Genomic DNA, 26,562 nt, shown 5'->3' with positions numbered 1-26,562 from the left:
CGGTGATAGCACCATTTGAGGTCTAAGGGAAGTTGGAGTTGCTGTGTTGATGTGTCAGGTGGCAACAATGACTCGACGCCGTGCTTAGTTGTTGGCGATGGTTGACAAAGGGAACTTTTGTGGTATACTTTGTATTCTTTGGCCTTTTTGGACTTGGTGCTAGCTAGGTGCTTTGACAAGGTCTTTGTCTCGTGACTAAGGTATGTTGTCACTTGAAGGGCTCTATCACCTATTGGTTCGCGTAGATAGTGTTGTATGATGTAGTTGTGTAGTTGTAGGCAGTTTTTATGATATTTGGACCTAATTTTTCCTATAAATAGAACCAATGATCTCCTTATTAATATACGCTAGAATCGAAGGTCCCAACATATATTACTAGGGGAGAATCGTAGGTCCATATTTTTGTATGATGTTTAATATGTTTGTACATGCCTCGATCTTCGGTAACAACCTCCAATATTTTAGGCCTCGTAGTTTATGCTTGAGTTAAATGCACCAGAGGTCCATTAACTTGTGAGGAGGTTTTGGTTTGGTCCATCAACTTTCAAAGTGGCTTTTTGGGTCCATAAACTTTGTACGCCGTATCACTTAAGTCCATACCTCTCCACGTTGGCTTCTCGTGCTGATGTGGCATGATGCCGTGGCCATGCGGGCGTGCAGGTGGATTCCTCTAGCGGCGCTTCGTCCCCTCCTCCATGGCCGGCCACCGGCGCAACTCCAATAGCTTAAGGATGGCGAAGACGCCGAAGGAGCTCCTGGGCGATCACAGTGGCTCGGTGGACGCTCTTGGTGTGCGCGGCCATGGCCATGGCCACGGTGAAGAGCATGAGGCCGGCGCCCATCCACTGCCGCAGGCTGAGCCCGCGCGCGTGGCCGGTGAGCCAGGACAGTGGCCGCACGAGCACGCGGTCGTACATGGCTACCCAGACGGTGAGCGTTAGGATGGCGAAGACGCTGAAGGAGGCCATGGGGATCTCCATCTTGCCCACCATGAGCACGACGGGCACGGCGAAGGCGACGACCCAGCCCCTGGCCTGCTAGATGTACATGATGATGGTGGTCACGAACACGATGGAGAGGCCCAGCACCGTGTAGTATCAGTTGAAGAAGGTCTGCAGTGTTCGCACGTTCTTGGCGTTGTTGTCCCGCTTGTCCAGTTGGTCCGCCCCAAACGCCAGCGTGCAGGACCGGATGCCGCCCGACTCGAGGGACATGAGCGCGAACGACGTGAACAGCAGCGACAGCTACCACGGTAGCACCACGACGACGACGGACATGGGCACGGCGTCGTGGAGCGCCTTGGCGATGCCGAAGTTGGCCACACGCGCCTCTATGTCGGCGTCGAGCAGGATGTTGCTGGGCTTGAGGTCGCGGTGCGCCACGGCCGGCACGCAGTCGTGGTGCAGGTAGCTCATGCCCTGCGCCATGCCCACTGCGATCTGGTGCCGCGCGTCCCAGTCCAACCCCACCTTTCCCATGGCGCCGGCGCCGGCAGCGTCGTGTAGGAGGTCGTCCAGGCTGCCGTTCGGCATGTACTCGTAGTGGAGCAGCGTGGCCTCTCTGTCGGTGCACCACCCCAGTAGCTAGATGATGTTGCGGTGCCGGAGGTGGCCCAGCACCTCCACCTCGGCGAGCACCTCCACCTCTGGAACATAGTCATCCGCCACGGCCCAACGACGATGTTGGGGCATGCACGTGCGCCGCCCGGCGCGCTGGTGCCATCCTCGCGCCACTGCTCCGTAGGAACACCACCATCGTAGACATTGTATCTGATCTCCAGCTGCTCCAGCGATGCGAGGGCGTCGAGCTCCGAAGGGAGCCGCCTGGTCAGCACGTTCTCTGCGAGGTGCAGGAACCGCAGCGAGCGAAGCTGCCCGATCTTGGTCGGGACGCTCCCATTGAAGAAGTTGTCGCCGAGGTTGAGCCGCTGGAGACGACGTAGCTCGTCGAGGCTGCGCGACAGCGGGCCGACGAAGCAGTTGTTGTAGGCATCGAGCACAACGGGCTGATCGACACAACGGGCTGATCGAGGACGACGCCATCCAGCAGCTCGATGACATCGAGTCATCCGCGTTGCTCCTGCGGTGGTTTGGTAGCTCGGCAACGTTCATGGAATCCTGCCTGCGCCGTGGCCGTGCCCCATGAGCCGCTTGACACGGCCACCATCGCGGAGGCCATCAGCGTCATCTCGTGCTTCTACGAGGACAAGACAGAGTGGGGGCGGCGCATCGAGTGGATCTACGGGTCAACGCTCGCGCCTCCTACGTGCTCGCCGGCGGTGGTTGCCTACGCGGCTGCAGCCCGAGCCCAAACGGTGAGCGAGGGGAGAAGAACAGGGAGTCAGGAAGGGGCACGCGGGCCACCATCGGTTGCCGGAGTGCGCAGGATCTGCCGGCCGCGAGCGCCACCATCGGCAGGACGCGGGCACGGGCTCTGCTGCCATGCAGGACGAGCAGGGCGCATCCACCCTAGAGGCCGGCTGTGGCCGCAGCGCCACCACACGCGTCAGGTGGCACGTCAGGTCTCGTCGTGGAGCTCGCGATGCTGTAGGTGGCACCATCGGGGAGGAGCGGTTGTCGAAAGCCGACACGACGGCGTCGTCTACGGCCTCATGCCGCTGTCCACCCCCAATGTCATCTCCCTCTGCTCCGACCGAGGCGGCAGCTGCTCCTCTCGCGTGACTCCTTTGCGGCAGGGGCGTGCCCGCATGAGGAGGGTTCAGGGGCGCCAGACGGCTCCTCGGCGGTGGCTGGTGGGGGTGGCGTTCGGGCAGGGTGGCGTGGACGCACCTGTGCAGGCGGTTGCCAGTACGGTGTGGGCGGCGTGGAGCTCGCGATGCTGCAGCTCGAGCCACGTCAGGGCACCCAGGAGCGCCAGCTGCGGCGGTACCCCGCCGGAGAAGCCATTGCAGGAGAGGTAGAGCTCCTGCAGCGCGGAGGAGGCGGTGAACAGGGATCCCGGGATGGCACCGGAGAAGGCGTTGCCGGAGAGGTCGAGGATGCAGAGGCTCGGCAACAGCGGGACCCCCCCCCCCCCCCCCCCCGGGGAGCTCGCCGTGGAACCGGTTGTGGGCGAGGGATAACGACGCGAGGAAGGAGAGCGACACGGTGATGGCATCGGCTTCTGCTCACGCGCCGCGGGGCTACGGCTGGCCTATTTTCGCGCCCGTGTGGTAGGGCAGCGGCACCTGCCTGCACGCCCACATGGCCACGACATCATGCCACATCAGCACGAGAAGTCAACGTAGAGAAGTATGGACCTAAGTAATATGACATACAAAGTTTATGGACCCAAAAAGGCACTTTGGAAGTTGATGGATCAAACCGAAACCTCCTCACAAGTTAATGGACCTCTGGTGCATTTAACTCTTTATGCTTTCTAAGTTTGTCAAGAACTTAATACTATCAAGCATTTTATCATTTTCTTGCAACTAAAAACAATCCGATGAGTTAAGCTAGATACACGCCTGTGTTGCTAAGTTCTGTGCGCTTGTGTTACTATAAATAATAAAAATATTTTCCCCGTAGCGAAGCTGATTATATTAGACCTAGCAAGGACAGGTCAAATGATGGATACACATAGACATAGTGTACAAATACTACAACCTCTAACGGTATTTTATGAATCGTCTAACTCTTCCTAGGTCTTTCTCGAACCATGTGCAAGACATATAGTATATCAATCATGGAGGCTAGCTGTTGGAGGATGCACTTAGCCGCCGGTTAGTTGCACTAAAGAAAACATATTTTTTTTTTGTGTGTATTGTATCATTGAAGGAGTTCTGAATTCTAAATTCTAATAATTGCCTGCTTGGTATATATCTTTAGCCGCCGATTAGGATGCACTTAGCCGCCGGTTAGTTGTACTAGAATCTGCGCGCTACCATAGATCCAGCAAGCTAGTAGGATAAATTTTCCCTAAGCAGGGCCCTGGAAGTTTCTGGCTTATGCTTTTGGTATCCTTTTAATCACGCTCTATTATGTTATTAGTCGTTAGATTAGCTCTATTTTGTTAGTGGTTAGATTAGGGATCTAATAGATCGCATCTTCCCTTTTGTGTTATTGCTTTTCTTTACACCGTGAGAGACCGTTTGAGGAGAATATTATGCGTGTGATGGGTAGCTTGTACACTAGAGTTTTGGACTGCATCGTGTATATCTACCCTATAGTCCTGCTTCAAGAATCGTGCAAGCATGTATAGCTAGTACGGATACGTTTGTATCACGGTCTGTATAAATTTAGATACAACCTAATGCTGGTAAATGAACATGTGTGTTTTTAAAGATGTGGTTAAAATCCTGAGGGGCCACCGGACCGGTCTAAATTTGACTTCAATCTTATAAAGAAAAAAAAGGTTTGTTGTCCCTGTCAGACAAATTAAGATAATTCAACGAAATGAAGTAATTTAGTGTGTGTGTGTAAAGATCCGTCATTGTATTGATTTAAGCATTTGGCCCAAAGGTCACTGGTTTTAACTTGATTGAAATTTGTACACACGATTTATTGTTTTTAGCATGCGGCAGCAGATATAGTAGCCTAGGCCTGGTATCAAGGGATTCGCTGTCCAGCTGATATATTACTCCGGTAAAAAATCACTTAGTCTTTTTAAAAATAATAATAATAAGGGTCTTTAAGATGATATTTTGTTTTGAGTTCTCTTTCACCCATTAATATTGGAACATAACACTTTTCCCTCTATTGCAAATGAAGGTTGCTTTTGCTTCTTTATTTTTGACTAATTAAGTTTGTTAAAGATATATTAACACTACATCTACAATAGCAAATAAAAACACTATTAAAATATATTTCTAGGTGGGTTTAATAAAAGTTATTTGATGTTGTAGACACCTATTGTGTTAGTATGTTTATTCTACATCGTGCATGTGCTATATACTCCATCCATCCTAAATTAAGTCAACTTCTAGAATTCAATTTGATCAAATTTATAGAAAAGAGCATCAATATTAAATTGGTATCACTAAATACATGGAATATAATTTTCATAATATGCTTATGTGGTGCCATAGATGTTGTTATTTTTGGTTAAACTTAAAATGATTTGACTTAAGGTGATTCTAGGAATTAATTTATTTTCCAATAGAGGTAGTATTACTTAGTAGGTAGTATTACTTAGTAATATGTGTTTGTACTGGACTATTGACAATTTCTTTTAGCAGAGGCCTCTAGGATTTATTGGCTAATGATTTTATACTGGCATGTTCTTAAACCTCTCCTTGTCCCATCTCTTACGTGCTAGTATACAATTGTGATTATTGTTTACTACTCCTACGTTTCAAATTATAAAATGATTTGACTTTTTTAGATATATTATTTTTACTATATATTTAAATAGCAAAAGTTACGTGTCTTGAAAAGTCGAAACGTCTTATAATTTGGAATGGAAGAAGTAGTACTATTTTTTTATAAGGATTGTTTACTAGTGGGACTATTGGCACGTTTTTTTTAAACAATTGATGCGGTTGTTGGTACTTGGTACACACGGTAGTCACCGATGGCTGACTCGTTGCCACTTGAACAATACTAGAATAGCATATGCCGCTACCACGATACTTGTCGTGCTCCGTTTGGTCGGTCAAATCATATTATGGCACAGAGCTTGAGCTAGTAGATGCCTGATTGCCTGCCCTGGATCCAGCTCAACTCATGGCGAAACTACCTCGCGGCTGCTCCGCTGCGCTAGTCCATCTGTCCTAGAAGCTTCGCTGCCGGGCGCCCGGGCGCCGGCCGAGTCCAAGAGTCCCACTCACCAATAAAACCACTCCAAAATGGAAGGACGTTTCGCTGTACCAGAACACCAAAAGCACTAAGCCATCTGATCTCCATTCCTGCGAAGAGATCACATCCACACACACACTTCCAGTCTCCGTTCCAGCTTCCAGCTCCTCCAAATATTTGGCGCCACTTGCCGGCTGTGACGGTTTGGTTCCACACCACCAGCCATGAGCTCCCGAATGGCCGGAGCAGCGCTCCTGCGCCACCTAGGCCCCCGCCTCTTCGCGGCCGAGCCGGTGACCTGGCTCGCGGCGAGGGGCGTCATGCCCGCGGCCGCGAGGATCCTCCCCGCACGGATGTCCAGCACGGCCGCCGCGGAGGCCGCCAAAGAAGCTGCCGCGCCAGAACAGCGCCAGAAGACCGTTTCCGCGGCGCCGGAGGGGCAGGACAAGAAGGCCATCGTCAGCTACTGGGGCATCCAGCCGCCGAAGCTCGTGAAGGAGGACGGCACGGAGTGGAGGTGGTTCTGCTTCAGGGTGAGCACTTGATCTTCTCTACACATTTGCAACCGCGCAATTCCAATTTGTGATGGTCTCCGTTTGATTGTTTGCTCTTCGCTCATATGCATGATTCATGTACGTACGTGCAGCCATGGGACACGTACAGAGCTGACACGTCGATCGACATGAAGAAGCACCACGAGCCGAAGGCGCTGCCCGACAAGCTAGCCTACTGGCTGGTCAAGTCGCTGGTCGTGCCCAAGCAGCTCTTCTTCCAGCGCCGGCACGCCAGCCACGCGCTGCTGCTGGAGACGGTGGCGGCCGTGCCGGCCATGGTGGGCGGCATGCTCCTCCACCTGCGCTCGCTGCGCCGCTTCGAGCACAGCGGCGGCTGGATCCGCGCGCTGCTGGAGGAGGCCGAGAACGAGCGGATGCACCTCATGACGTTCCTGGAGGTGGCGCAGCCCAAGTGGTGGGAGCGCGCGCTCGTGCTCGCCGCGCAGGGCGTCTACTTCAACGCCTACTTCGTCGCCTACCTCGCCTCGCCCAAGTTCGCGCACCGCTTCGTCGGCTACCTCGAGGAAGAGGCCGTGCACTCCTACACGGAGTACCTCAAGGACCTCGAGGCCGGCATCATCGAGAACACTCCGGCGCCGGCCATCGCCATCGACTACTGGCGCCTCCCCGCCGACGCCAAGCTCAAGGACGTCGTCACCGTCGTGCGCGCCGACGAGGCGCACCACCGCGATGTCAACCACTTCGCGTCGGTACGACACTCTAGCTTGCAAGAATTCACCTGCTTTTTGTGAACAACTTTGACAGATCTCAACTAATTAATCGGTTTCTTTGGATTGCATTGCAGGACATTCATTACCAGGGGATGAAGCTGAAGGACACGCCTGCGCCTCTCGGGTACCACTAATTTAGTCAACGTGGCCCGCTAGTTTAGCAATGTCGCCTGTACTACGGGCCAGTCATGATGTTAATTAACCAACTGCCTTGTTTGTGATCAATTTGTCTGCACTATTTGTGTGTAAATAATATATATTTTGTGCCATATGCTGATCGAGCCTGATTTACTCGATCTCTAATAAATAATCGGTATTTTGTGTCACGTGAAGGATTCGGTTGGAATGGATTGGGGTGAAAAATAAATCTTTTTTTTTTATCTTGATCTCTCCCATGTGAATTGGGGTGTATTAGATGAAATCTCAATCTCTCCTAACCTATATGGATTAGTGCGGGTTGAAGTACAACCAAACAAACACTACTCCAAAAAATGAGAAAAAATTAGGTGGAGACTATCCCCACCAAGCATCCATGGGCACCCACTGGGCAACTGACAGTGATAATGTATCACAACCGGCACTGATAGGTATCTCTGTTGGTTCATAGCTATGTATTACTTGATTTGCACAAATAGTTACATTTTTTTCATATGAAGTCGGATCAAAACAAACTTTATAGAAAAACTGTAGAGTTTAAAGAGATATCTAAAACATCATAGTTGGAAACTTTTCAATTTGAGATGAGTTATACGTTTAAATATTTAATATAAGTTCTCGGACCAGATTTGGGATGGTTGATACAATCTTGAATGGAGCCAAAATCAACATCAAAATTGTAGTACTCAACGAGATCTACAACTTTACAATTAACAATCTTTTCATTTGAGATCTTTTAGAGTATCAAATATACCATGCAAGATTTGTAAATGTGAAGTTAGAATAATATTAGTTATATAGTTACAAGTATTGTGTAGCTGAGATGGTATGGATGTCTGAGAGCATGTTGAGGTTATTTAGAACCGATGATGATAATGTTTTTTTAGTAGTGAAGCGTTATATATGCTCGTGTGGCTTGTCGTGATGTAAATATTATCGAAGGTATCTATTAAAATGGGCTGGGAAATACATCACCACCTCACTGCATTAGCATGGAGAACAAGACCGTCCAACAAAAATTCATGGGCTTTAACTTGGGATGATTTATTTCATCCACGATGACTCGATGAGGTGATTTCTCAAACTTATATCTTGTGCATTATAAGGATTTTAGATCCTAACTGCGTTCACTCTGAAGTACTATAATGTCATAAACAATCATTTAAAACTACATTACCTTGCTCTTTGAAGTCAGATCTAGGAAAGGATAGTCATGCTAATCTAAGGAGGATATTAATATTTAACCATTATAATCACTATTTTCTTCAAAAAAAAGTCTCAAATGCCAGAAAGATATAGCCATCTTTAATTTGCACTAACATCTCCCACTAATCAAAATATTTTAATTTCCTTATCAAAGAATTGTATGTGTAGTGATATTTTTTATTATAAAAAAATAGTTTTATAATTATACTGTCAATATAGATATGTCAAAGCTTCAATTAACCAATAAATTTATTTAAAAGAACAATATGTTGGTAATTTAATATAGATTTGATGTGATATTTTATTTATTTATTTGTAATGAAAAGTGGCAATAGATACAAATTTAAGAGATTGTGTAGATTATCTATAATAATGATAGATGAATAATTATATGCAAATTTAAGATTACTTCTTATTATGTTTTATAATGTTATACGTGAGTAATTTAGATATACTTCTATAGATTTTTTTTGTAGTTTTTCATAATCGAGATGTGACTAATTAACGTAATTATAGTATATCGAATTGGACGAGCCAGATACGGGGACGGCGATTTGAAGGGAGTTTGCGGCGGTTGGAAACTGTCCAGAAATTGGAATATGGATGTGACCTTTTTGGTGCGGTACACACAGTAGACAATCCTTTTTTTCGAGAATAGTGACATGTGTTTGTGTTTAAATTAGTAGACAATCTTTTTTATACATATAATGGTACCGTAACGGCAAACAAATTTGCGTGATGATTACATACAGTAGCATACGCATACTCAGCTGCTCTCGTCTCCTGCTACTGCTAGCGGCTTTAGGCCCTGTTTGGTTGAGCTGTGGCTGTGGGAAAAAGCTGCTGTGGACTGTGAGCTGTGGGAAAACTGCTGTGGGCTGTGAGTTGTAGAAAAGCTGAAAGCTGTTTGGTTAAACAAGTATAAAATATACCTTCTATCTTTATCTCTCTTGAAACAACTATGGAAGAGCTTTTTATTCTATCAATTTTAAAAAGCAGAAAGCCAAAAGCCAAAAGCAGGGTCAAACCAACTTTCAAAAATGTACTACGGAAAAACAGCTGCTTCTGAAAAAGCAACCTCCAAAAGCAGCCCCTTTGGTAAAGCCGAACCAAACAGGGCCTTAGTTCCCAAACTAAGGAGCCGGGCCGTTTAGCATAGGTAGAGCTCCTCTGAGCAGATTCTCTAGGAGAATCATTTCTCTTCAGTCAAACATCAAAATTGCATCAAGATTTTAGCGGAGAGTAGGTAATGATCATTTCTCTATTTACATTGAAAGTTGAGATCTAAAAAAAATCTGCTTCTCACTACTTCATATTCAATCTCCACTAAAATCATTCATGTGACAATTCTCACTTATTTATCCACCCTACTCCTCCACTGAAATTAACTGGAATATCATTCCATCAAAAAATCAAGAAGCTAAAAGCTAGAGAATGGAGCTATAATAACAAGCATGCCCTACCATTGTTTATTGAGCCAATATTGTTACGTTGCGTGTCAAATACAATCAATGCCAGCAAAGATTAATTAAGCAAAGGCCCAGGAAGTTTCTGGCCGAATTCCAGTATATATACATATTTCATTTATCCTGGTAGTTACATTAGATACTGTTGAATTACGATCTTCGAGCCTGATTTGTTGAGAGCCAAAATTTAGTTGCCAAAACTTAGGCAAGCAAAAATTTTAGCAGCCATTTGGTTTGGTACCAAAATTTGCTAATACCTCACAATTTACATGCTAAATACATGATAAATATTTTTGCTCAAGTTTTGACAACCTTTTCTTGCCAAATCTTGAGCATGGAAAATTTTGGTAGCCAACCAATCAGACTCTAAATGCAAAAACTCGCCGTATAGAAAAAGAAAAACATCCTAAATATAGTACGTTGCCACATTTGACTGACAACCTGGTTTTGGTCTGGGGTCGCTGGAAGCTGGACCGCTAGAGTCTTTCTTGGTCCGCAAGACAAAACAAACAACAGAACGGAAACCATCATGTAGTACCGTTTTGCTTTGCTTTCTCTTCTTATTTGTATGTGTAGTACTAGTTCGTACCATGGATATGACGATCCAATGGTGTGAACGGAATATTTCAACTGAGACATTACAAAATAATCCCATTAAAACAAACAGCAGAACGGAAACCATCATGTAGTACCGTTTTGCTTTGCTTTCTCTTCTTATTTGTACATGTACTGGGTAGCGTGTTCGTACGTTGCTACGGGGTAACTAAATCTTTTGTACTATAAACACATAGATCGCGCGATAAGATAACAATACTGTTAAATTAAATATCAACGTCAAAGTGACATTTAATTCAAAAAGCAAAGTTCGTGAAATTAACACAGTCATGGAGAGCGCGACGTCGTAGGCTCACAAACTCTATTGTATAGACTTTTTCGTGATACGGCTAAGATAATATTTTATATCGGCAAAACGAATTCTACGATATCCATTTCTTTCATGCGCCAATAAATCCATGAATAAATTCCACTGCATCTCCATATAATCATATACACACATGTTCGAGTATATATGCAAATAGGTTCGTGCCCATGCGTTGCTACGGGACAGCTAAATTTTTGTACTAAAAACATACGGATCGCACGATAAGATAACAATACTGTAAAAGTATATGACCGACGTTAAAGTGACATTTAATCCAAAAAGCTAAGTTCGTGAAATTTACACAGTCATATAGAGTATGGCGTCGCAGGCTCACAAACTCTACTGTGTAGATCTTTCCGTGATACGGCTAAGATTATTTTTTATACCGGCAAGAAGAGATTTCCGATATTCATTTCTTTCGTGGGCCAACAAATCCACGAATAAGTTCCACCACATCTCTATACCATCCTGTACACAGCGCTGGCAAGCGAATTAGCCACAACTTATGTAATTAGTTTTATAATTAGCTCATGTTTAGTCCTCCTAATTGATATCTAAAAATTTAATATGACAGGGACTAAAGTTTAATCCTGGGATCCAAACACCCCCTAACTCTCGACTCCTGTTGGCTGCTCACTTGCACCACGGTGCCTATGTGTCTGCACGTATATACTCTAATGCCAGAACATCTAAGATGGTCTTTATTGTCCATCCTTTGAAAATATCATAACTTTAAGGTTATTATTTGTGTATGTTGTAGGATTGGGATGCTTTGCACTGATCCATGAGGGTGTCCATGAGAGTCAAAATTTTTGATGCCATTATGATGTCTAAGCTTACCAATCAGACAGAGATGAACTTGATTGTTAAAATATTTTCAACACTGCTTTCATATACTCCCTTTGTCCCAAAATAGAATTTATTCTCGCTTCCCAAGAAGTCAACTTTTTTTAAACTTCAACCAATTATATATAAAAGAATATTAATATCTATAATACATAATTAGTATCATTACATAGACCATTGAATATATTTTCATAATAAACTTATTTAGAGATATAAATGTTACACGTATTTTTTAGAAACCTAGTCAAAGTTGAGAAAGTTTGACCTGCACACATCCCATAACGACTTATATTTTGGGGCAGATGAAGTATATGCTAATGGGAGTAGTCAACTGGAAGTCGTGATGAGCACAACAATACTTTCATATTATATGCTAATTGGAGCACGAAGAAACGCAGTGGAATAGACCTATATACGAATGGTGGGAATATTCGTTTAGAAAATTGCAGAAGGTTCACCAGTCTCACCATGTATAACCTGCACATCTTTTATTTGGCACCACTGATATTCTCAAGGAGCAGCCACTTTTTAATTTCAGGTCTGCATGCTGGAAACACTAAAATTAAGGGTCAACCTCATTGAGTCTTGCTTAATCTTTGCCAATTGTTTCCTTCTATGCATGATTATTGTTTCCTTCCATGCATGTGGCCTCAGGTGATCGATTTGTTTCCTTCAAAACAGGCGGGGATTGCAGGGATGACAGTTTCTTTTTCTATCCCGCGGGGTATCGCATGGCCAGAAGGGAGGAGTCTTGCTTGATCTTTGCCAATTGTTTCCTTTCATGCATGATTATTGTTTCCTTCCATGCATGTGGCTTTAGGTGATCGATTTATTTCCTTCAAAACAGGCGAGGATTGCAGGGATGACATTTTCTTTTTCTATCGCGCGGTGTATCGCATGGCCGGAAGGGAGGAGCGACCCCAAAAAAAATTGCACCAAAAAATAATTTTACTTTTAGTCTTTTTAGTTGTAGAAGACTCCACGATAGGTGTACTACAAGTATTAGTTCGTACCATGGATATGACGATCCAATGGTGTGAACGGAATATTTCAACTGAGACATTACAAAATAATCCCATTAAAACAAACAGCAGAACGGAAACCATCATGCAGTACCGTTTTGCTTTGCTTTCTCTTCTTATTTGTATATGTACTCCAGGGTAGGTGTACTACAAGTACTAGTTCGTACCATGGATATGACGACCCAATGGTGTGAACGGAATATTTCAACTGAAACATTACAAAATAATCCCATTAAAACATATTAAGCAGTTTCATTTACAAGCATCTAGTATTTTTAGCATCATCACTCAGGAAAATAAAAGAAAAAAAATCTTACAAGCTTTGCATGTATTGTATAGGGAGATCTGACGCGTGTACCAATTTCGCATCACAAAGCAGATACAGGTTTTAGCGTGCTGCGTGCACACACGTGAACCATTCACGGGCTGTTTCCAAACATAAGAAAAAAATCACGGGCTAATCAAAACATTCGACTTGGAGAAGAAGAAAGGACCTCCTCGGTTTCTGGAAGCCCGGGGAAGCAAGGCACCTTCCCCATCACTGACGGGGCGGACCCACCAGTCCTATATAAAAGTCCTCCCCAAAACATCCGCCTCATTTCCAAACTGCAACCCACGTCAAAACAGGTGGCCCACCAACGATTCACTTCCCCCCATCCCAGGCGGCGGCGATCGCAATTCGCAACTTCTGCCACGCGGCGATCACGAACGATGATGGGCTCCCGGGCCGGATCCGTCCTCCTCCGCCGCGCCGGCTCCCGTCTCTTCACCGCAGCGGCGGCCTCGAGGCCATTGCTCGCCGGCGGCAACAACGGTGTCCAGGCAGTCATGGTACGCCTGATGTCCACGTCCTCCCCCGCCGCCGCTTCGGAGGCGAAGGACGAGGCAGCCAAGGCCTCCAAGGAGGGAGGGGACAAGAAGGCGGTGGCGATCAACAGCTACTGGGGGATCGAGCAAAACAACAAGCTGGTGCGGGACGACGGCACCGAGTGGAAGTGGACTTGCTTTAGGGTACGCGCCCTGCGCCTTCCGCTTCGCTTTGATCATTGTTTAGTTTATCTGCTCTTTGCAGTTCGTCCCGGCGGTGGATCGGTTTGCGCTGATTGTGCGTGATTAATCTGTTGTTTTTGGTTGCAGCCATGGGAGACGTACACGGCTGACACGTCCATTGACCTCACCAGGCACCATGAGCCCAAGACGCTGATGGATAAGATCGCCTACTCGACCGTCAAGTCGCTTCGCTTCCCCACGGACATCTTCTTCCAGGTTCGTGCACGCACAATCCATTGCTCTCTCTGTTCAATCGCGCGGATGATCAGTTCGGCGTTTCTAATTGGCTGGACCACTATAGATACTGACTTCACTAGTACATGGCGTGGCATGGGGGTTAAGTATAACTCCTGGATTTTTTTTTCTTGTGCTCCTGCTTTCTGGGAAGTCGCAGCGCGCTTGTATTTTCAATTTGCAACGTGGATGAAATCGAGTAGTTTATATTCACCTCGATCACTTCGGGGAATCGATTTTATATTCTATCGACGAAGGTGGATAATATTTGTTTGTATTAGCAATTCATCTTTTTAATCGGGCTTTTAGAAGAAGTTCTGTTCGTAGATGCATGTGCAAATGATCTGCATATTTTCAAAGGTTGTGAAAGGTCGATTATTCCTGTACTGTTGTAAGCTGACCCTGTGAATTGGGCGAATTGTCTGCAGAGGCGGTATGGCTGCCGGGCGATGATGCTGGAGACCGTGGCAGCGGTGCCTGGGATGGTGGGCGGCATGCTGCTCCACCTGCGCTCACTCCGCCGCTTCGAGCAGAGCGGCGGCTGGATCCGCGCGCTGCTGGAGGAGGCCGAGAACGAGCGCATGCACCTCATGACCTTCATGGAGGTGGCGAAGCCGAGGTGGTACGAGCGCGCGCTCGTCATCACCGTCCAGGGCGTCTTCTTCAACGCCTACTTCCTCGGTTACCTCCTGTCCCCTAAGTTCGCGCACCGCGTCGTCGGCTACCTGGAGGAGGAGGCCATCCACTCGTACACCGAGTACCTCAAGGACCTGGAGGCCGGCAAGATCGAGAACGTCCCCGCCCCGGCCATCGCCATCGACTACTGGCGCCTCCCCGCTAACGCCACGCTCAAGGACGTCGTCACCGTCGTGCGCGCCGACGAGGCTCACCACCGCGACGTCAACCACTTTGCATCGGTACGAACACTTCCAAATTCCAATACCAGCGCCTCTTTTGCTCGATCCCATTTCGTCGGAGACGTGTATATGTTGTTTATGGGATTGGTTCTGAAGTCTGAGTTGGTATTTGCTTGTGCCGTGCAGGACATCCATTGCCAGGGCATGCAGCTGAAGCAGTCCCCTGCGCCGATCGGATACCACTGAGGCTGTTTGTGCTCCGCTGAATTTTGCATCGCTAATAAGCAAATGAGTGTTTTGTCTTTAATCGAAAGAAAGAATGCTTATGAGTTATGAGTACTACTACCGCGATTAGGATATTTTCCAACCAGCTGTTTGAGAGTCAAACCTATTTTATGTACGCCTCACCGTCGTCTTTATCAGAGCAAGCTTATATCTATGTACATATCTCTAAGTGTGACAGGTGCTTTTCTGGCGTTTATCACTTCCTGAAGTTCCTTGGTTCTTCGTGTCAGCTGAATTGGGCTCTCTGATCTGGAAAGTACAATTTCTGCATAGCTTGTATCTTATTTGCAGATGATTAATTGTGCTTAATTTCATTTGTCGTTGCTTGTACTTGGGCGGCGCTTGATTGCCACGCCAACCTCTGTCGTTGTCCCAGATGGCAGATTATCGAGGGACGAGGGATCCGCGGACCCTTCGCCCAATCTGCCGTGCTCCCCTCGTTCTCCCCCGTCTGCCACCGCGCCCCGCCATGTCTACCATAGTACCATCTGTGGCCTGCATCCTGCAAGCCCGCGTCATCGCGCAACCCAAACCTGCAAAGCTTCCACGCCGCCGCTTCTCACCACCAACCCCACAGTGGGGTCCCCACTCCTCGGCGCGGAGGGCAGATTCGCGTGCAAAACTCCCCGCGCGTCCGCCGCCGAGAGCCCACGCCCCGACCGCAGGTGGCTAACCACCAGCACCAGCACCTGAAGTGCCGAGCGGAGTTCACTGGGCTAATTCTCCGCTTGATTTTCAGGGCGAGACCGGGTCGAAGGGTGGGTTCTGGACCAAGTGGATGGTGAGTTCGTGATGACTGTGGTTGAATCAAAGGGGAGTTTGTTGGGGTTTCTGTGTGACTGTGAGTGAATGTGCGCAGGTGGAGAGCGCGGAGGCGAGGGCCAGGGTGGCCAAGCTCGGGCTCGCCGCCGTGCTGGCTTACGGGCTGTTCGACGCCGTCACCTACACGACCTTCTTCGTGCTCGCATTCCTCGGCTATGAGAAGAGCACCGGCAAGAACCCTGCGGCCAATCTCAAGGCTCTGCTCGGTGTATGTTCTCTACGAGCTATGGCTTTGCTGCGTTGTTTGCTCATGTATCATAGGTGCTGCTAGCCTGTGATCCACTTTTTTTTATCTCGATTACTAGTGTCAAATAGTATAGTGTCCGTGCTAACGCCACGGGTTCATTTCAGAGATATACATAAAAACAACCGAACGACGATTTTTTTTTTCCATAGTTTTGGCTACCAGTAAACTTTCAACACGGCAATAAGTAACAGTAGCAGAAGCCCATGTTAATCAACTCGGCAAAATCGGCATAGCAGGTAACCCGGCCATTTGACCATCAGAATTACTTTAACACTGACTTATGTTAATGAACAGCTCTACTCTTCCTCTGATTCCGAATCTGACAGTGAAGTTGTCGCTGCGCGCCTTGCCACTGTCGATGAAACTTGATGACAACAACCTTGCAGTGAAGACTACCTCAAGTTGGTCAGCGGCAGATCATCCTCCGGTTGATTCAGTAGAGGTACAAAACAATGTATCTGTGGTGCTAACCAAAATAATGTGGCCATCAAGACCAACAGCACACTTATTAGGTCCTGTAAAAAATAGTTCAGAAATAGTTTGAAGGGTGGACTGTTGACAGTCCCGAAATAGTTTTGACTCAAAAAGTAAAGATGCACAACAGTAACAAGTTTTTTTTTATGATACATCAGAAGTTCAATTTATACACCGACAGTCTAAATAGTTGTTGGACCATCACTGAACATGACTTTTTATTGATAAATAACTCGATTCGAAATAGATCTGGTCCTCGTAACAGATTAGATAATTGCATAGCAAATAAACTGTAGGAATATTTTAACATTGGAGTAAGAGAACAAAGAGTCAAAGACCTAACATCCAAAGCATTAAAACAAACCAAAGCCCAATGCAGCCATCTACGCCGTGTTCGGCTGGGGCTGGCTGGCTGGCTGGTTGGCTGGGCTGGCCAGCCCCCTCACATGGACACTGTTGCAATGAACCAGCCAGCAGTACTTCTCTCTCACATAAACGAACCAGCAACGATACGAACCAGCCAACCGAACAGGCTTCTAATTTGTGAACCGACAGAGATTGCTTCTCTGAAACAAACCTAATAGTTCATCCCTGCATAGAACAGCAAGCGTCAGTTAGATACCCTGAGATTAGGCTCAGCCACAAATTTACAGCAAACATGGCGAAAATATTCTTTTTATATAAGAATAGTATAATGCCCGTGCTAACGCTACGGCAGCATATAACCATACAAATCAAATAACCAAAAGGCATATATGTCCGAGTTATTAAACGCAAACAGAAATCGATGGGAACATTTTTTAGTCGATCCCATCATATGGTCACCATCAATGCAAACAAAAAAATCTGAATATATAATCAGAATATAGCATGGTTCCGAAGCACCGAAAACCTGAGAAATAGAATAGTAAAAGAAAAAATACAAGCAGGACATCATCAATGCCGCTGCGGCCTCAGGATGGGCATGCCAGAGTTTATACCTTTCCAGGTCCTTGACCTTGCTTCGATAAACTCTCAACTTCAGTGTCATACTTCATGACGTGAAGCATTCTAGTTTTTCCTCCAAAAATAAACCATGTGCAAACTCATGAAGAATAATCCCAAGCTAGTATAATTCAGAGATATAGAGACAAAAAATTAGAACGAAATATGAAAGAATATTAATGAGCCAAATAAAATAATAGGTTAATTTGAATTGAAGAAATACATACCAATTGGACTGGCATCATCCTTGGAGTTTGACAACCGCAAAACCCGAATGTGTCTATAGTATGACAGGTTCATACCTATATGATTCATTTCGTAGTTCAATCAGTGCACATTTTTTTTCTGTAAATGGCCCTCAACTAACTAACCGGTATCAATGAACTTGATAAAATTTAACATTTCAGAGTTGCATTGGTTTGTGGTTCTTATTTGCAGTGGAGTAAAGTATCAATCTATAAATAATTCTAAGCAGAGCAAACATTTTACAGAAAAAGTCTATTAGATTGTATATTAGCACACAAAACTTTATAGTGACCAAACATTTACAGGAAAATGGCAAATAAATGCTAGGTAACATGAGTTCTTGATGAACTTGATCACTTGGAGACGGTCGCACCCTATGTATCAATGTCAACGGATGACAAATGGATCATGCTAACCTAGTTATTTAACAAGGGACACTGAGTTTAAAAGTAATGGATACTCACAAAGCAAACCCCAGAGCTAACCATTGCAAACAGTAAGGCTTGATTTAATCTTAATCTAATTAAACTGCAACGTGGAAAGAAATTCCAAGAAACTAATAGCAAACTGCTATGATATTAAGCAAACCAAATATTGGGGCTTGCATATCCATGAGCACTAACAAAATCAGCTCAAGAGCTCTCTTTTGACATAGATTTGGGGATACAAAATCTTGAATGTCTAACATAATTACTGAAAGAAGACAGACAGTAGAAACTCAATTGTCAGAAACGCTGCCCAAAGTTAAGACAGAACTTATTTCTTTTTTATGTAATTGCGCCAAACCTTCATTGCAAAAATTCTGAAAATTTCTGTATACTATGGCCTCCAAACCTACAGGTTTGTAAACTACTGATTTCTGATTTGAAGTCATTCTTATCAGGTAAAACCAGTAGGGGTAAACACCCTCTCAACTTAGCTGAAAGCACCTGACCACAGATTTTCACCCCTAAAACACAAACTCATATCAGGAGTTCCAGAGCTCCTCTAAAGATCTATTTTGCCAATCTAGAATATATATTTCACTGTTGCAAGTATAATATATTTCAAAGAAATTGCAGCATGCACTTAGAAAGAAAAATAAACTCAGGAACATGATACAGGCAGAGGTTTACTTCTCTAATGGCATATGTGTGATCTTCCTCATCTTTATTCCACTTTCCGCATGGAATGCTCCAGCTGGCCTCAGCTTTCCATCCCTTAACAAGCAAGCACTTTAGAGAAGAGTGCCCGTGCTGCTTGGAAAATTTTATTGTCATCTCATTTTATTTCTCATCATTCCATGCAAATCAATCCATGGAAACGGAGAAAAGCTTTTTTGAGAAGGAAAATTCCTACAACCAATCAATTAATTAACGAATCAGTAGCTACCATTGGCGAACGCCAACTCTTTGAATTTCCAAAGGGAAAGAGATTAAAAAATTTAACCGGGCTGCTTGGCGAGACACGGATGAGACCTGACAGCAACGACAAAGTATTAGTAATGAAATGGAATCAATCAGTAGAATTGTTGTGAGGTCAATAATCATCTAGAGATTTACAGGTCCGGGAAGTTGGTGCTGCTGAAGAACTCTAGCACGGAGATGGTGGCCAGCGACGACATGGTGGGCGTGGACAGCAGCAGGATGCTGCGCAGGTTCGGCGCGAACGGCGCCTGTCCCAGCCTGGTTGCGGCGGCACCGGTGCCGGCGGAGGGGAGGAACGGGCTCAGCTCGCTCAGCCACGACAAGCAGCTCGGGTCGAACCGCCACACCCCTTGCGCGGCTCCTTCCTGACCACGAGGTTGGACGCGAACATGATGTCCCTGTCGGCGCAGCTGTCGACTGGAGGGCGACAGGGACCACCCCCAGCGACGAGAGGACGGGCAGGCTGGTCGCGCGTATCTCCTTGGCCTGCCTCCAGGTGCTGTCGAGGAAGAGGAGGGTGGGGGCCGCGCGCGCGGGCTGCGGCGTGCACCGACACCAGGAGGCGAGGTCAGAGGTGGCGGGCGGGGGTAGGCGCATGCGCATGGGAGGTCCGCGGGAGGGCGATGGAGGGCAGACACACTAAACATGAGCCGATTTGGATGAGTAATGAGAGAGAATGGCTAAGAGATAATCTGGTGCATCTGTTTTGATGGTGTTATGTTTTCTAGGTGCATTCATGTGTGTGGATGTAGCATAGGTCATGACTATGGAGCAGGCATTTGTTGTGCGGCTGTAGATTTATTCTAACTGGTGTATTATAGGGGTGGTAGATTAGATGGAAAAAAACTCGCCTACCTAGGGTCAAGAGCGCCTCCGGGTATTGTGCTTAAGAAGGTCTTCTCAAACCTCCTGCCCCATCCATACACAGGGAACCATAACCTATGAGTGGGCTGGCTTTTGACCTGTGCTTTGGATTTGGGACATACGAGAGGATTTTTCTAACCACAGCCTGAAATTCGCTCATACGGAAGTTAAACCTAGGACCTGAGGAGTACCAATGAGGCTCTCGATGGAGATGTTCATGGTTGGCAAACACAACTAACCAGAATCCTGTATCCTTGATATCTGTAGAGTGTAGACTATAGTTGTAGGATACAATTCTGAGGTGCTTTGCTAACAGATAACTTGGCAAAAATGGTCTCATACTGACAAAAGACGCCCATTTTCTTTCTGTTGACGATATCATTTTTTTCTACTAGTTATTTCAGTGTGATCTGACGTTCTCTCATCCCAGGGTGCCAACTAGTGCTGAGTTTGAGCTGTTGTTGTCATTAGCCATGTTACTGTCTGCATGTTTGCCCAATGCAAAAGTGTTAGTATCCTAAGATTGATCTTCATCTGCTTTCCTTTTGTCAGATTGTTATCCTAATGTGGACCGGTAACAATGTCACAAGGCTATTCCGTGTCGCCGGTGCAGCTACTTTGGCCCCGGTGATCAACAAAGGCTTGAAAAGCATTCAGGAGAAACTTAACCTTCCAAGCCAAATGTACGCCTTTGCACTTGTGGTTGGCTCTGTGGCCTCAGTATGCTTAACAGTTGTTGGTATCTTGATCCTCTCAAATAGGGCAGGTAAAGGGTTGCCTCTCCTGCACATCCACAGTTTTGTTTTGTTGCAATCTTCTGTTTCCATGCTCTTTTCCATGGGCGTGAGTTTTCTACACATTAGTTTGAGGTGATTGATATTGTACTAATTCAGTTTTCCAAGGATAATATCCTTTTAACTTGGTTAATAATTAAGATAACTTAGTTTTGGCCTTTTGATTTGTGGGTTATCACATTAAAGGAGTGGAATCTCAATATTCCTAGTGCTTAGGAGTATAGGAACTTTAAGGGTTTTTGTTTTTGAGGAACGATTTTGAGGGGTTCTGAGTGTTGCCAATCCCGAACACAGTTTGACCAAGCTACAAGAGAAATATTTGGACAATCTTATGTCATAACAAATGAGACATCTTGACTTGATTAATGCTATTATCCAAAAAAGTTTTGTCAGGTGGGCAACTCTGCATTAATACATTACAACTAAGTTAATATCTCGATGATGTGAACTATGGAAAAACGCTTCAATAACAATCAGAGCTAATGACAGAAGTTTTAGTAAATATGGCTGGCATGTTAACACCACGGACCTGTATGCAGATAATTCGAACTCAACACTTCATTGCTTCAGTTGTCCTGCTCTTGGCACTCATACAACTTTTTAGCTTTGGTTTATGTATCTTCTTTGGTCAGGGAAACTGAACATATTTGATGCACATCAAGTTACTAAATGTCTAGATATGGTTACTAAATGTCTAGATATGCATATACCTTGAGTCTAGACTGATGCAGCTCTCTCATTCTCGTATCCACATTCTACATATGTGTAAAATTCAAGAAGAAACAATGCTCACATTTATTTATTCAAAAGCTTCTTTCAGCAAATATAACATTAGCAGAGAGTAAACGAAACCTGTGAGCTGTGGGCATTGGACAAGCATGCTCAACACCCACAGGAAAAAAAAAAATCTAATTGCAAAGAGTGAACTTCCCAAAACTGACAGCTTTGTGAACAAATTTATACTATCTGCTGGTTGATTTTCAATTCTAGTTCACATGCTTGCGTTCCTCTAGAAGAGAGGTCATATCCTCCTTTAATATTTAAGTCTAGTAGGAGCGAGTCTTCAGTTTTTGGTGTGCACTTGACTTCCTTAGCCTCCTGACTTCCTACATGGTACAGATGGAAGCCTAGATTATCTTTATCGTTGTCATCCGACAAAGCTTTAACCAATTGCTCCCTATTTTCTTTGCATACTTGAGTTGCATTGTCCATGAAACCTGATAGAGCTAGGTTGAAGTCCATGAGCTGTGACCTGGTTGATTCTATGCCATTGGATGCATTTGTGTCAAAGGAAATATTTGTCTGAGCTTTCTCTAGTATTGTCTTTAAGTACTTCCCTTGGGCCTCAATTCGCATCTGCAGATTCTTTTGCACCTGGTTACAGACATAAGCACTTGTAGTGTTTATGGAAGAGTGCAAATCTCGTGGCAATGATGTAAATCTATCTTACCTCAATTTGTTCTTGTAGCTTCCTTTGGACTTGAATTTGATACCTTAGTGCATAGCTAAGTGCTGTTTCTCTGATTCACATAAGAAATGGATACAAATGGTTAGTTCAATTAATGCAGAAAAGTTTAACCAAATAAAAAGGGCCCACTGTAGTCAATTAACAGGCAATCTGTAGCATTCACATTCCCTGGACCTCTATATGAGAAAGTTTGCATACAAATTTTGGAAATAGAATAGAAATGAAATTGTTTGCATTTAGTGCAAGTAATACTTGTTTGTAACAGGTAAGGCTTAAACATGTTTAGGAGAATTTTAGGCAAGCCGTATTCTGTAGCACTTGGGTGGCATTTGTACTGTTTTATCTACTTGATAGACAGAATCCTGGTTCTGGATTTTGATTATCCTGCTTTTGGTTACACTTCTACAGTCCCATATTTGCAGTCAAATAATACATGGTTTAATAATAAACCAATTAAGAAGCTAACAACTCATGTCTCAATTATTATTATGACTTGTGTGGATAGGAATTGAGATCGAGAAATATTTGAGTTACGGCTTAAGGTTCAGAGAGGAAATCCCTATATACTTGCTTGTAACGGTATGATCTTTTTTTAAGGTAACATTTCTAGCATCTTCAGTTGTCTACTTGACTCAATGCGCTATATTAGTTGTAATAAATATTGCCCTTATGTTGTGCACAAAAGGCGGGTATATAACTTGCAAAAATTTGTCAGTTAAAGGTAATTTCTAGTTACCTCGTGTTCTTTCCTTCAGCAGGAACACTTGGAGGATGCGCTGTGGTTGAACTGAGGCCTTGTGAGAAAAGTCCTGATGACGAAAGAGCGGAAGCAAGATAAGATCATAAGAAAGGAACCCTTGCGCGGCAAATCCTGATGACAGAAAGAGAGGAAGTGCGAGGCTCAATACCGCCACTGGCAAGTTCCAAGCCTGTGCTTTTCTTGCCCTGTATTCCCAGTCTATACTTCTGTAGACATCAGAAAAGCCTCAATGTTTCAGTACAATGGAGCAAGAGAAAAGGAGAATACGTAGGTGTGTACTAGTAATGCTGAGGCAGTGAAGAAAGAGAGGTCAGACCTGGAGGTGGCTTTTTAGATGGTAAAGAGTGAGGCCTTTTATGCCCATCAATCTGAGCACTGACTTGGGTGTTGCTTCTGTTCCAGGAAGCACAAGAAATGGTTACTCCACAGTAATAGGTATGTGATGTCGTAAGGAAGCAAAATTCAGATGAATATGAGCTTGGAAAGCAAGAGAGTGGCTGTTGGGACTTCAGACAGAGGAATTGAACTTGACGCGCGACGTGGCCTTTTTTCAAAGGCAATTTGTGGCACCGTTTTTTTTCAATTCCAACTGCCTTTTGGTCATGTCAGTGGAATTGTACCTGTGCCATTTTAGTCTGTTTCAACACTACAGCTGTCCTCTGACTATGCTCTAGAGTTGTCCAACGGCCAACGGCAGCCTTGCAGTAGCTCAAAGCCAGGCAGCGCAGAATTCGGACTGAAAAAAAAATGCAGATCGATATGCTCTGTTCCAAGCACCATACTAGCAAACTGCAGAGGGTTCGGCTCATCAAGCAATCGCCTAGGCGTCGGACGGCGTCATGAAGACACGAGCACAGAGCACACACGGGGAACGGATAGAGGAAGGAAAACTAGAGCGATGACTCACTGTCCGGGCCGCCGAGCTTGGTGACGGCGTCGACGAAGCGCTGGTGGAGTTCCGGCGTCCACCGCAACCGTGGCTTGGGGTCCCGTGACGCCGCCCCGCCGCAGCCGTAGCTCCCCTGCATCATGATCGCCGTTCCCTCTCCGTTGGCCAAAGACACTCAGCAGCAGGAATGGAGACGAAGACGACGAGGCTCTTGCTCAAGAGAATATAACGTTAACGCCTCCTAGGGGGAGGAGACGAGGCCGGCCGGTGTAACGCGAGAGTCGTGAGCACAGCTGCACAGGTGTATGTGAGGACAAGAGGAGAGCGAGAGGAGGAGCGCAGGGCATGGCGGAGAAGTAGGAGGGCGTGTGTGTGAGGAATCTAGGACGACAAATGCAACGCAACGGCGCGCGGAATAGAACAAAGCGGACGGGCATCTCGCTCGGCCACGCCTCCAACCCGGGGGCGCCACTTGGCTGCCGCTCCTTCAGGCCCAGGCGCCAAGACGGCGGTGGGCAAGGTACTCCATCCCGTCATTGGCAACAAGAAGCACACGGCTGGGACTGGGACGCGTCGATTTTTCACCCGGTCTGTTCGCTGATTGATTTCTGAGTTGATTTAGGCTGGCTGATGCTGGTTTGTTGTGAAAGAAAAATACTGTTGGTTGGCTGGTTTGGGCTGATTAAAACCAACAAGCGAACAAGCTGAATACCGTCTGATCCCTGGTGTTTCTTCAGATGCTAGGGGTCAGCGTGAACGGCAAAACGTAGGGCCTGTTCGTTTCTTAAATGCCACTAAAACAGAAACTAAATAGTACTTCCTCCATCTCGTCTTATTAGGGCAGTCTCAATGAAAGAAACTAATAGTTTCTATAACATAGGATACCGCACAAAAAAAAGTACTGCTTTTCAACCCATGATTTCTATGAGTAATAATTATTTTCTCTTTCTCTCTCCTAACTCTATCTTCTTCCTCCAATGGGAGTGCGACACGAGCTCCCTAGAAACTGGTGGTTTCTCCCCAATGGCGATTTCATGGTTTCTTGGTGCATTGGATAAGAGTAGACCTGATTTCTTCATGAAGAAATCATTTCTATGATTTTTGCTCTCTTTCTTCATTAATTACGTTGTTATGTCAGCGTTTTATCTATGTGACAAATTATTTAATGAGGATAGAAACCATCACCAATGCACCGTTGGGACTGCCCTTAGGCGCCAGCTCATTTTTTATTTTGGCCATATTAGAGCGAGTATAATAAGGGTTGCAAGCAGGTTGAACGCTGAGGTGGAGGAGAGATGGAAGGAGAGAGAGGAGAAGTGGGCAGCCGACTTGGACATAAGAACTCAGAAACTCTGTGAGAGATATAAGTGAGCTATGTATTAATAGTGAGAAGTAGGCTGTAAGGATTTATATACAGCCTGTTCGGCTGGGCTTATACGATCGTGGATTATAAGCTGGAACAATATTTTTCTCTCACACCAAACCAGTCAAATCAGCCAGCAGTAAATAATCTACGATCGTTTGCGATGAAACGAACAGCCTAATAGTCAGCAGCTGCTGTATTATTAACCTTGCTCAGAGGAGGAGATTTGGAGTATTGATGAGACAATTAACAACTCAAAGCAGCTGAAGCGCGTCGCATGCATGCATGAGGTCCTAGCACCAAAGCGTTGCATGCAAGCGTGGGGACCTGAGGGCCTATCAACGAGTGACGGATTTCTCCGCTGGTGCCACGGATAGTTACGCCAATTAATACGTTTGCATGCGTGATAGACAGCCATCTTGGTATCTGGAAATTCCCTTCTCACGCCTGGGAAAACGGTACGGAGGGAGTAGTCACTAACGGTGCCCCTTTAAATGAATTAGAAGGGGCTAAAGGACAATAAAAGCGGCTGAACAAATATTAAAATACCTTTATACAGAGTGAGGGACTGGGAGGGGTGGGGACCAGAAAGAGGCACCAGATGTCAATTTAGCTCTATAAATCCCAGTAAGCCTAACCCCAAGAGACTTGAAACTTTTAGGGCAGTCCCAATGGTGCATTGATGATGGTTTCTATCCTCATTAAATGACTTGCCACATAGGCAAAACGCTAACATGGCAACATAATTAATGAAGAAACAAAGCAAAAATCATAGAAATGGTTTCTTCATGAAGAAACCAGGTCTACTCTTGACCCAATGCACCAAGAAACCATGAAATCGCCATTGGGGAGAAACCACCAGTTTCTAGAGAGCTCGTGTCGCACTCCCATTAGAGGAAAATATAGAGTTGGGAGAGAGAAAAAGAAAATAGTTATGGCCCCGTTCGCTTGTCTTAAAAATGGCTTGTTCGGCTTCTTTTTTTCAGCTGGAACAGTATTTTTCTCTCACAACAATTCAGCCGGAACAGTGTTTTTCAGCCAGTTTCAGCCAAGTTTCAGACCAGCGAACGTGACCTATTACTCATAGAAACCATGGGTTGGAAAACAGTACTTTTTTTTTGGTGCGGTATCCTATGTTATAGAAACTATTAGTTTCTTTTATTGGGACTGCCTTTAGTCTT

At 45.4% G+C, this 26,562-nt stretch overlaps 4 protein-coding genes, 1 long non-coding RNA gene and 1 pseudogene across 6 annotated transcripts; 3 read left to right on the top strand and 3 right to left on the bottom strand.

Moving 5' to 3' along the window:
• Positions 1–1,244: 1,244 nt before the first annotated feature.
• LOC136492308 (uncharacterized) lies at positions 1,245–2,068 on the bottom strand. The gene is made up of 2 exons (XM_066488368.1): positions 1,644–2,068; positions 1,245–1,560 (listed from the first exon to the last, which is right to left on the bottom strand). Exons 1-2 carry the CDS (start codon positions 2,066–2,068, stop codon positions 1,245–1,247), a joined length of 741 nt encoding a protein of 246 aa, XP_066344465.1.
• A 3,753-nt stretch (positions 2,069–5,821) lies between these two features.
• LOC136493597 (ubiquinol oxidase 1b, mitochondrial-like) lies at positions 5,822–7,318 on the top strand. Its single transcript, XM_066489696.1, has 3 exons — positions 5,822–6,268; positions 6,382–6,999; positions 7,095–7,318. Exons 1-3 carry the CDS (start codon positions 5,960–5,962, stop codon positions 7,152–7,154), a joined length of 987 nt encoding a protein of 328 aa, XP_066345793.1. The 5' UTR covers positions 5,822–5,959; the 3' UTR covers positions 7,155–7,318.
• A 5,915-nt stretch (positions 7,319–13,233) lies between these two features.
• Positions 13,234–15,280, top strand: LOC136491366 (ubiquinol oxidase 1a, mitochondrial-like). Its single transcript, XM_066487643.1, has 4 exons — positions 13,234–13,649; positions 13,776–13,904; positions 14,351–14,839; positions 14,966–15,280. The coding sequence occupies exons 1-4, from the start codon at positions 13,350–13,352 to the stop codon at positions 15,023–15,025; spliced, it is 978 nt and encodes a 325-aa protein (XP_066343740.1). The 5' UTR covers positions 13,234–13,349; the 3' UTR covers positions 15,026–15,280.
• Positions 15,281–15,440: 160 nt separating this feature from the next.
• LOC136492307 (uncharacterized) lies at positions 15,441–21,538 on the top strand (annotated as a pseudogene).
• LOC136491369 (uncharacterized) lies at positions 16,121–19,883 on the bottom strand. Its single transcript, XR_010768028.1, has 5 exons — positions 19,379–19,883; positions 18,953–19,294; positions 17,819–17,893; positions 17,588–17,712; positions 16,121–17,198 (listed from the first exon to the last, which is right to left on the bottom strand). It is a non-coding gene; the product is annotated as an uncharacterized lncRNA (long non-coding RNA).
• Positions 21,539–21,691: 153 nt separating the features above from the next.
• On the bottom strand, positions 21,692–24,567 carry LOC136491368 (myb family transcription factor PHL11-like). Of its 2 annotated transcripts, XM_066487645.1 has the most exons (7): positions 24,037–24,567; positions 23,750–23,865; positions 23,446–23,522; positions 23,278–23,335; positions 23,106–23,178; positions 22,352–22,421; positions 21,692–22,275 (listed from the first exon to the last, which is right to left on the bottom strand). In XM_066487645.1, the coding sequence occupies exons 3-7, from the start codon at positions 23,491–23,493 to the stop codon at positions 21,859–21,861; spliced, it is 666 nt and encodes a 221-aa protein (XP_066343742.1). In that variant the 5' UTR covers positions 23,494–23,522; positions 23,750–23,865; positions 24,037–24,567; the 3' UTR covers positions 21,692–21,858. The 2 variants fall into 2 exon arrangements, with proteins under 2 accessions (XP_066343742.1, XP_066343741.1); XM_066487644.1 differs by lacking the exon at positions 23,750–23,865 and having other exon boundaries at positions 21,700–22,275; positions 24,037–24,563.
• Between the last annotated feature and the right edge of the window lie 1,995 nt (positions 24,568–26,562).

The sequence above is a fragment of the Miscanthus floridulus genome, chromosome 11 (genome assembly GCF_019320115.1).
Source record: "Miscanthus floridulus cultivar M001 chromosome 11, ASM1932011v1, whole genome shotgun sequence".
In the NCBI taxonomy this organism is placed as follows: Eukaryota; Viridiplantae; Streptophyta; class Magnoliopsida; order Poales; family Poaceae; genus Miscanthus; species Miscanthus floridulus.
This window is presented reverse-complemented; position numbering and strand designations above follow the sequence as displayed.

Coding starts and splice junctions, on each gene's coding strand:
- LOC136491366 (XM_066487643.1), top strand. CDS start 13,350: ATGATGGGCTCCCGGGCCGGATCCGTCCTCCTCCGCCGCGCCGGCTCC. Junction 13,905..14,350: donor CCACGGACATCTTCTTCCAG/GTTCGTGCACGC, acceptor AATTGTCTGCAG/AGGCGGTATGGCTGCCGGGC. Junction 14,840..14,965: donor ACGTCAACCACTTTGCATCG/GTACGAACACTT, acceptor TGTGCCGTGCAG/GACATCCATTGCCAGGGCAT.
- LOC136491368 (XM_066487644.1), bottom strand. CDS start 24,160: ATGATGCAGGGGAGCTACGGCTGCGGCGGGGCGGCGTCACGGGACCCC. Junction 23,523..24,036: donor CAAGCTCGGCGGCCCGGACA/GTGAGTCATCGC, acceptor TTCCTGGAACAG/AAGCAACACCCAAGTCAGTG. Junction 22,276..22,351: donor AGCTACAAGAACAAATTGAG/GTAAGATAGATT, acceptor GTCTGTAACCAG/GTGCAAAAGAATCTGCAGAT.
- LOC136492308 (XM_066488368.1), bottom strand. CDS start 2,068: ATGACTCGATGTCATCGAGCTGCTGGATGGCGTCGTCCTCGATCAGCC. Junction 1,561..1,643: donor CGGATGACTATGTTCCAGAG/GTGGAGGTGCTC, acceptor GTGCACCGACAG/AGAGGCCACGCTGCTCCACT.
- LOC136493597 (XM_066489696.1), top strand. CDS start 5,960: ATGAGCTCCCGAATGGCCGGAGCAGCGCTCCTGCGCCACCTAGGCCCC. Junction 6,269..6,381: donor GGAGGTGGTTCTGCTTCAGG/GTGAGCACTTGA, acceptor ACGTACGTGCAG/CCATGGGACACGTACAGAGC. Junction 7,000..7,094: donor ATGTCAACCACTTCGCGTCG/GTACGACACTCT, acceptor ATTGCATTGCAG/GACATTCATTACCAGGGGAT.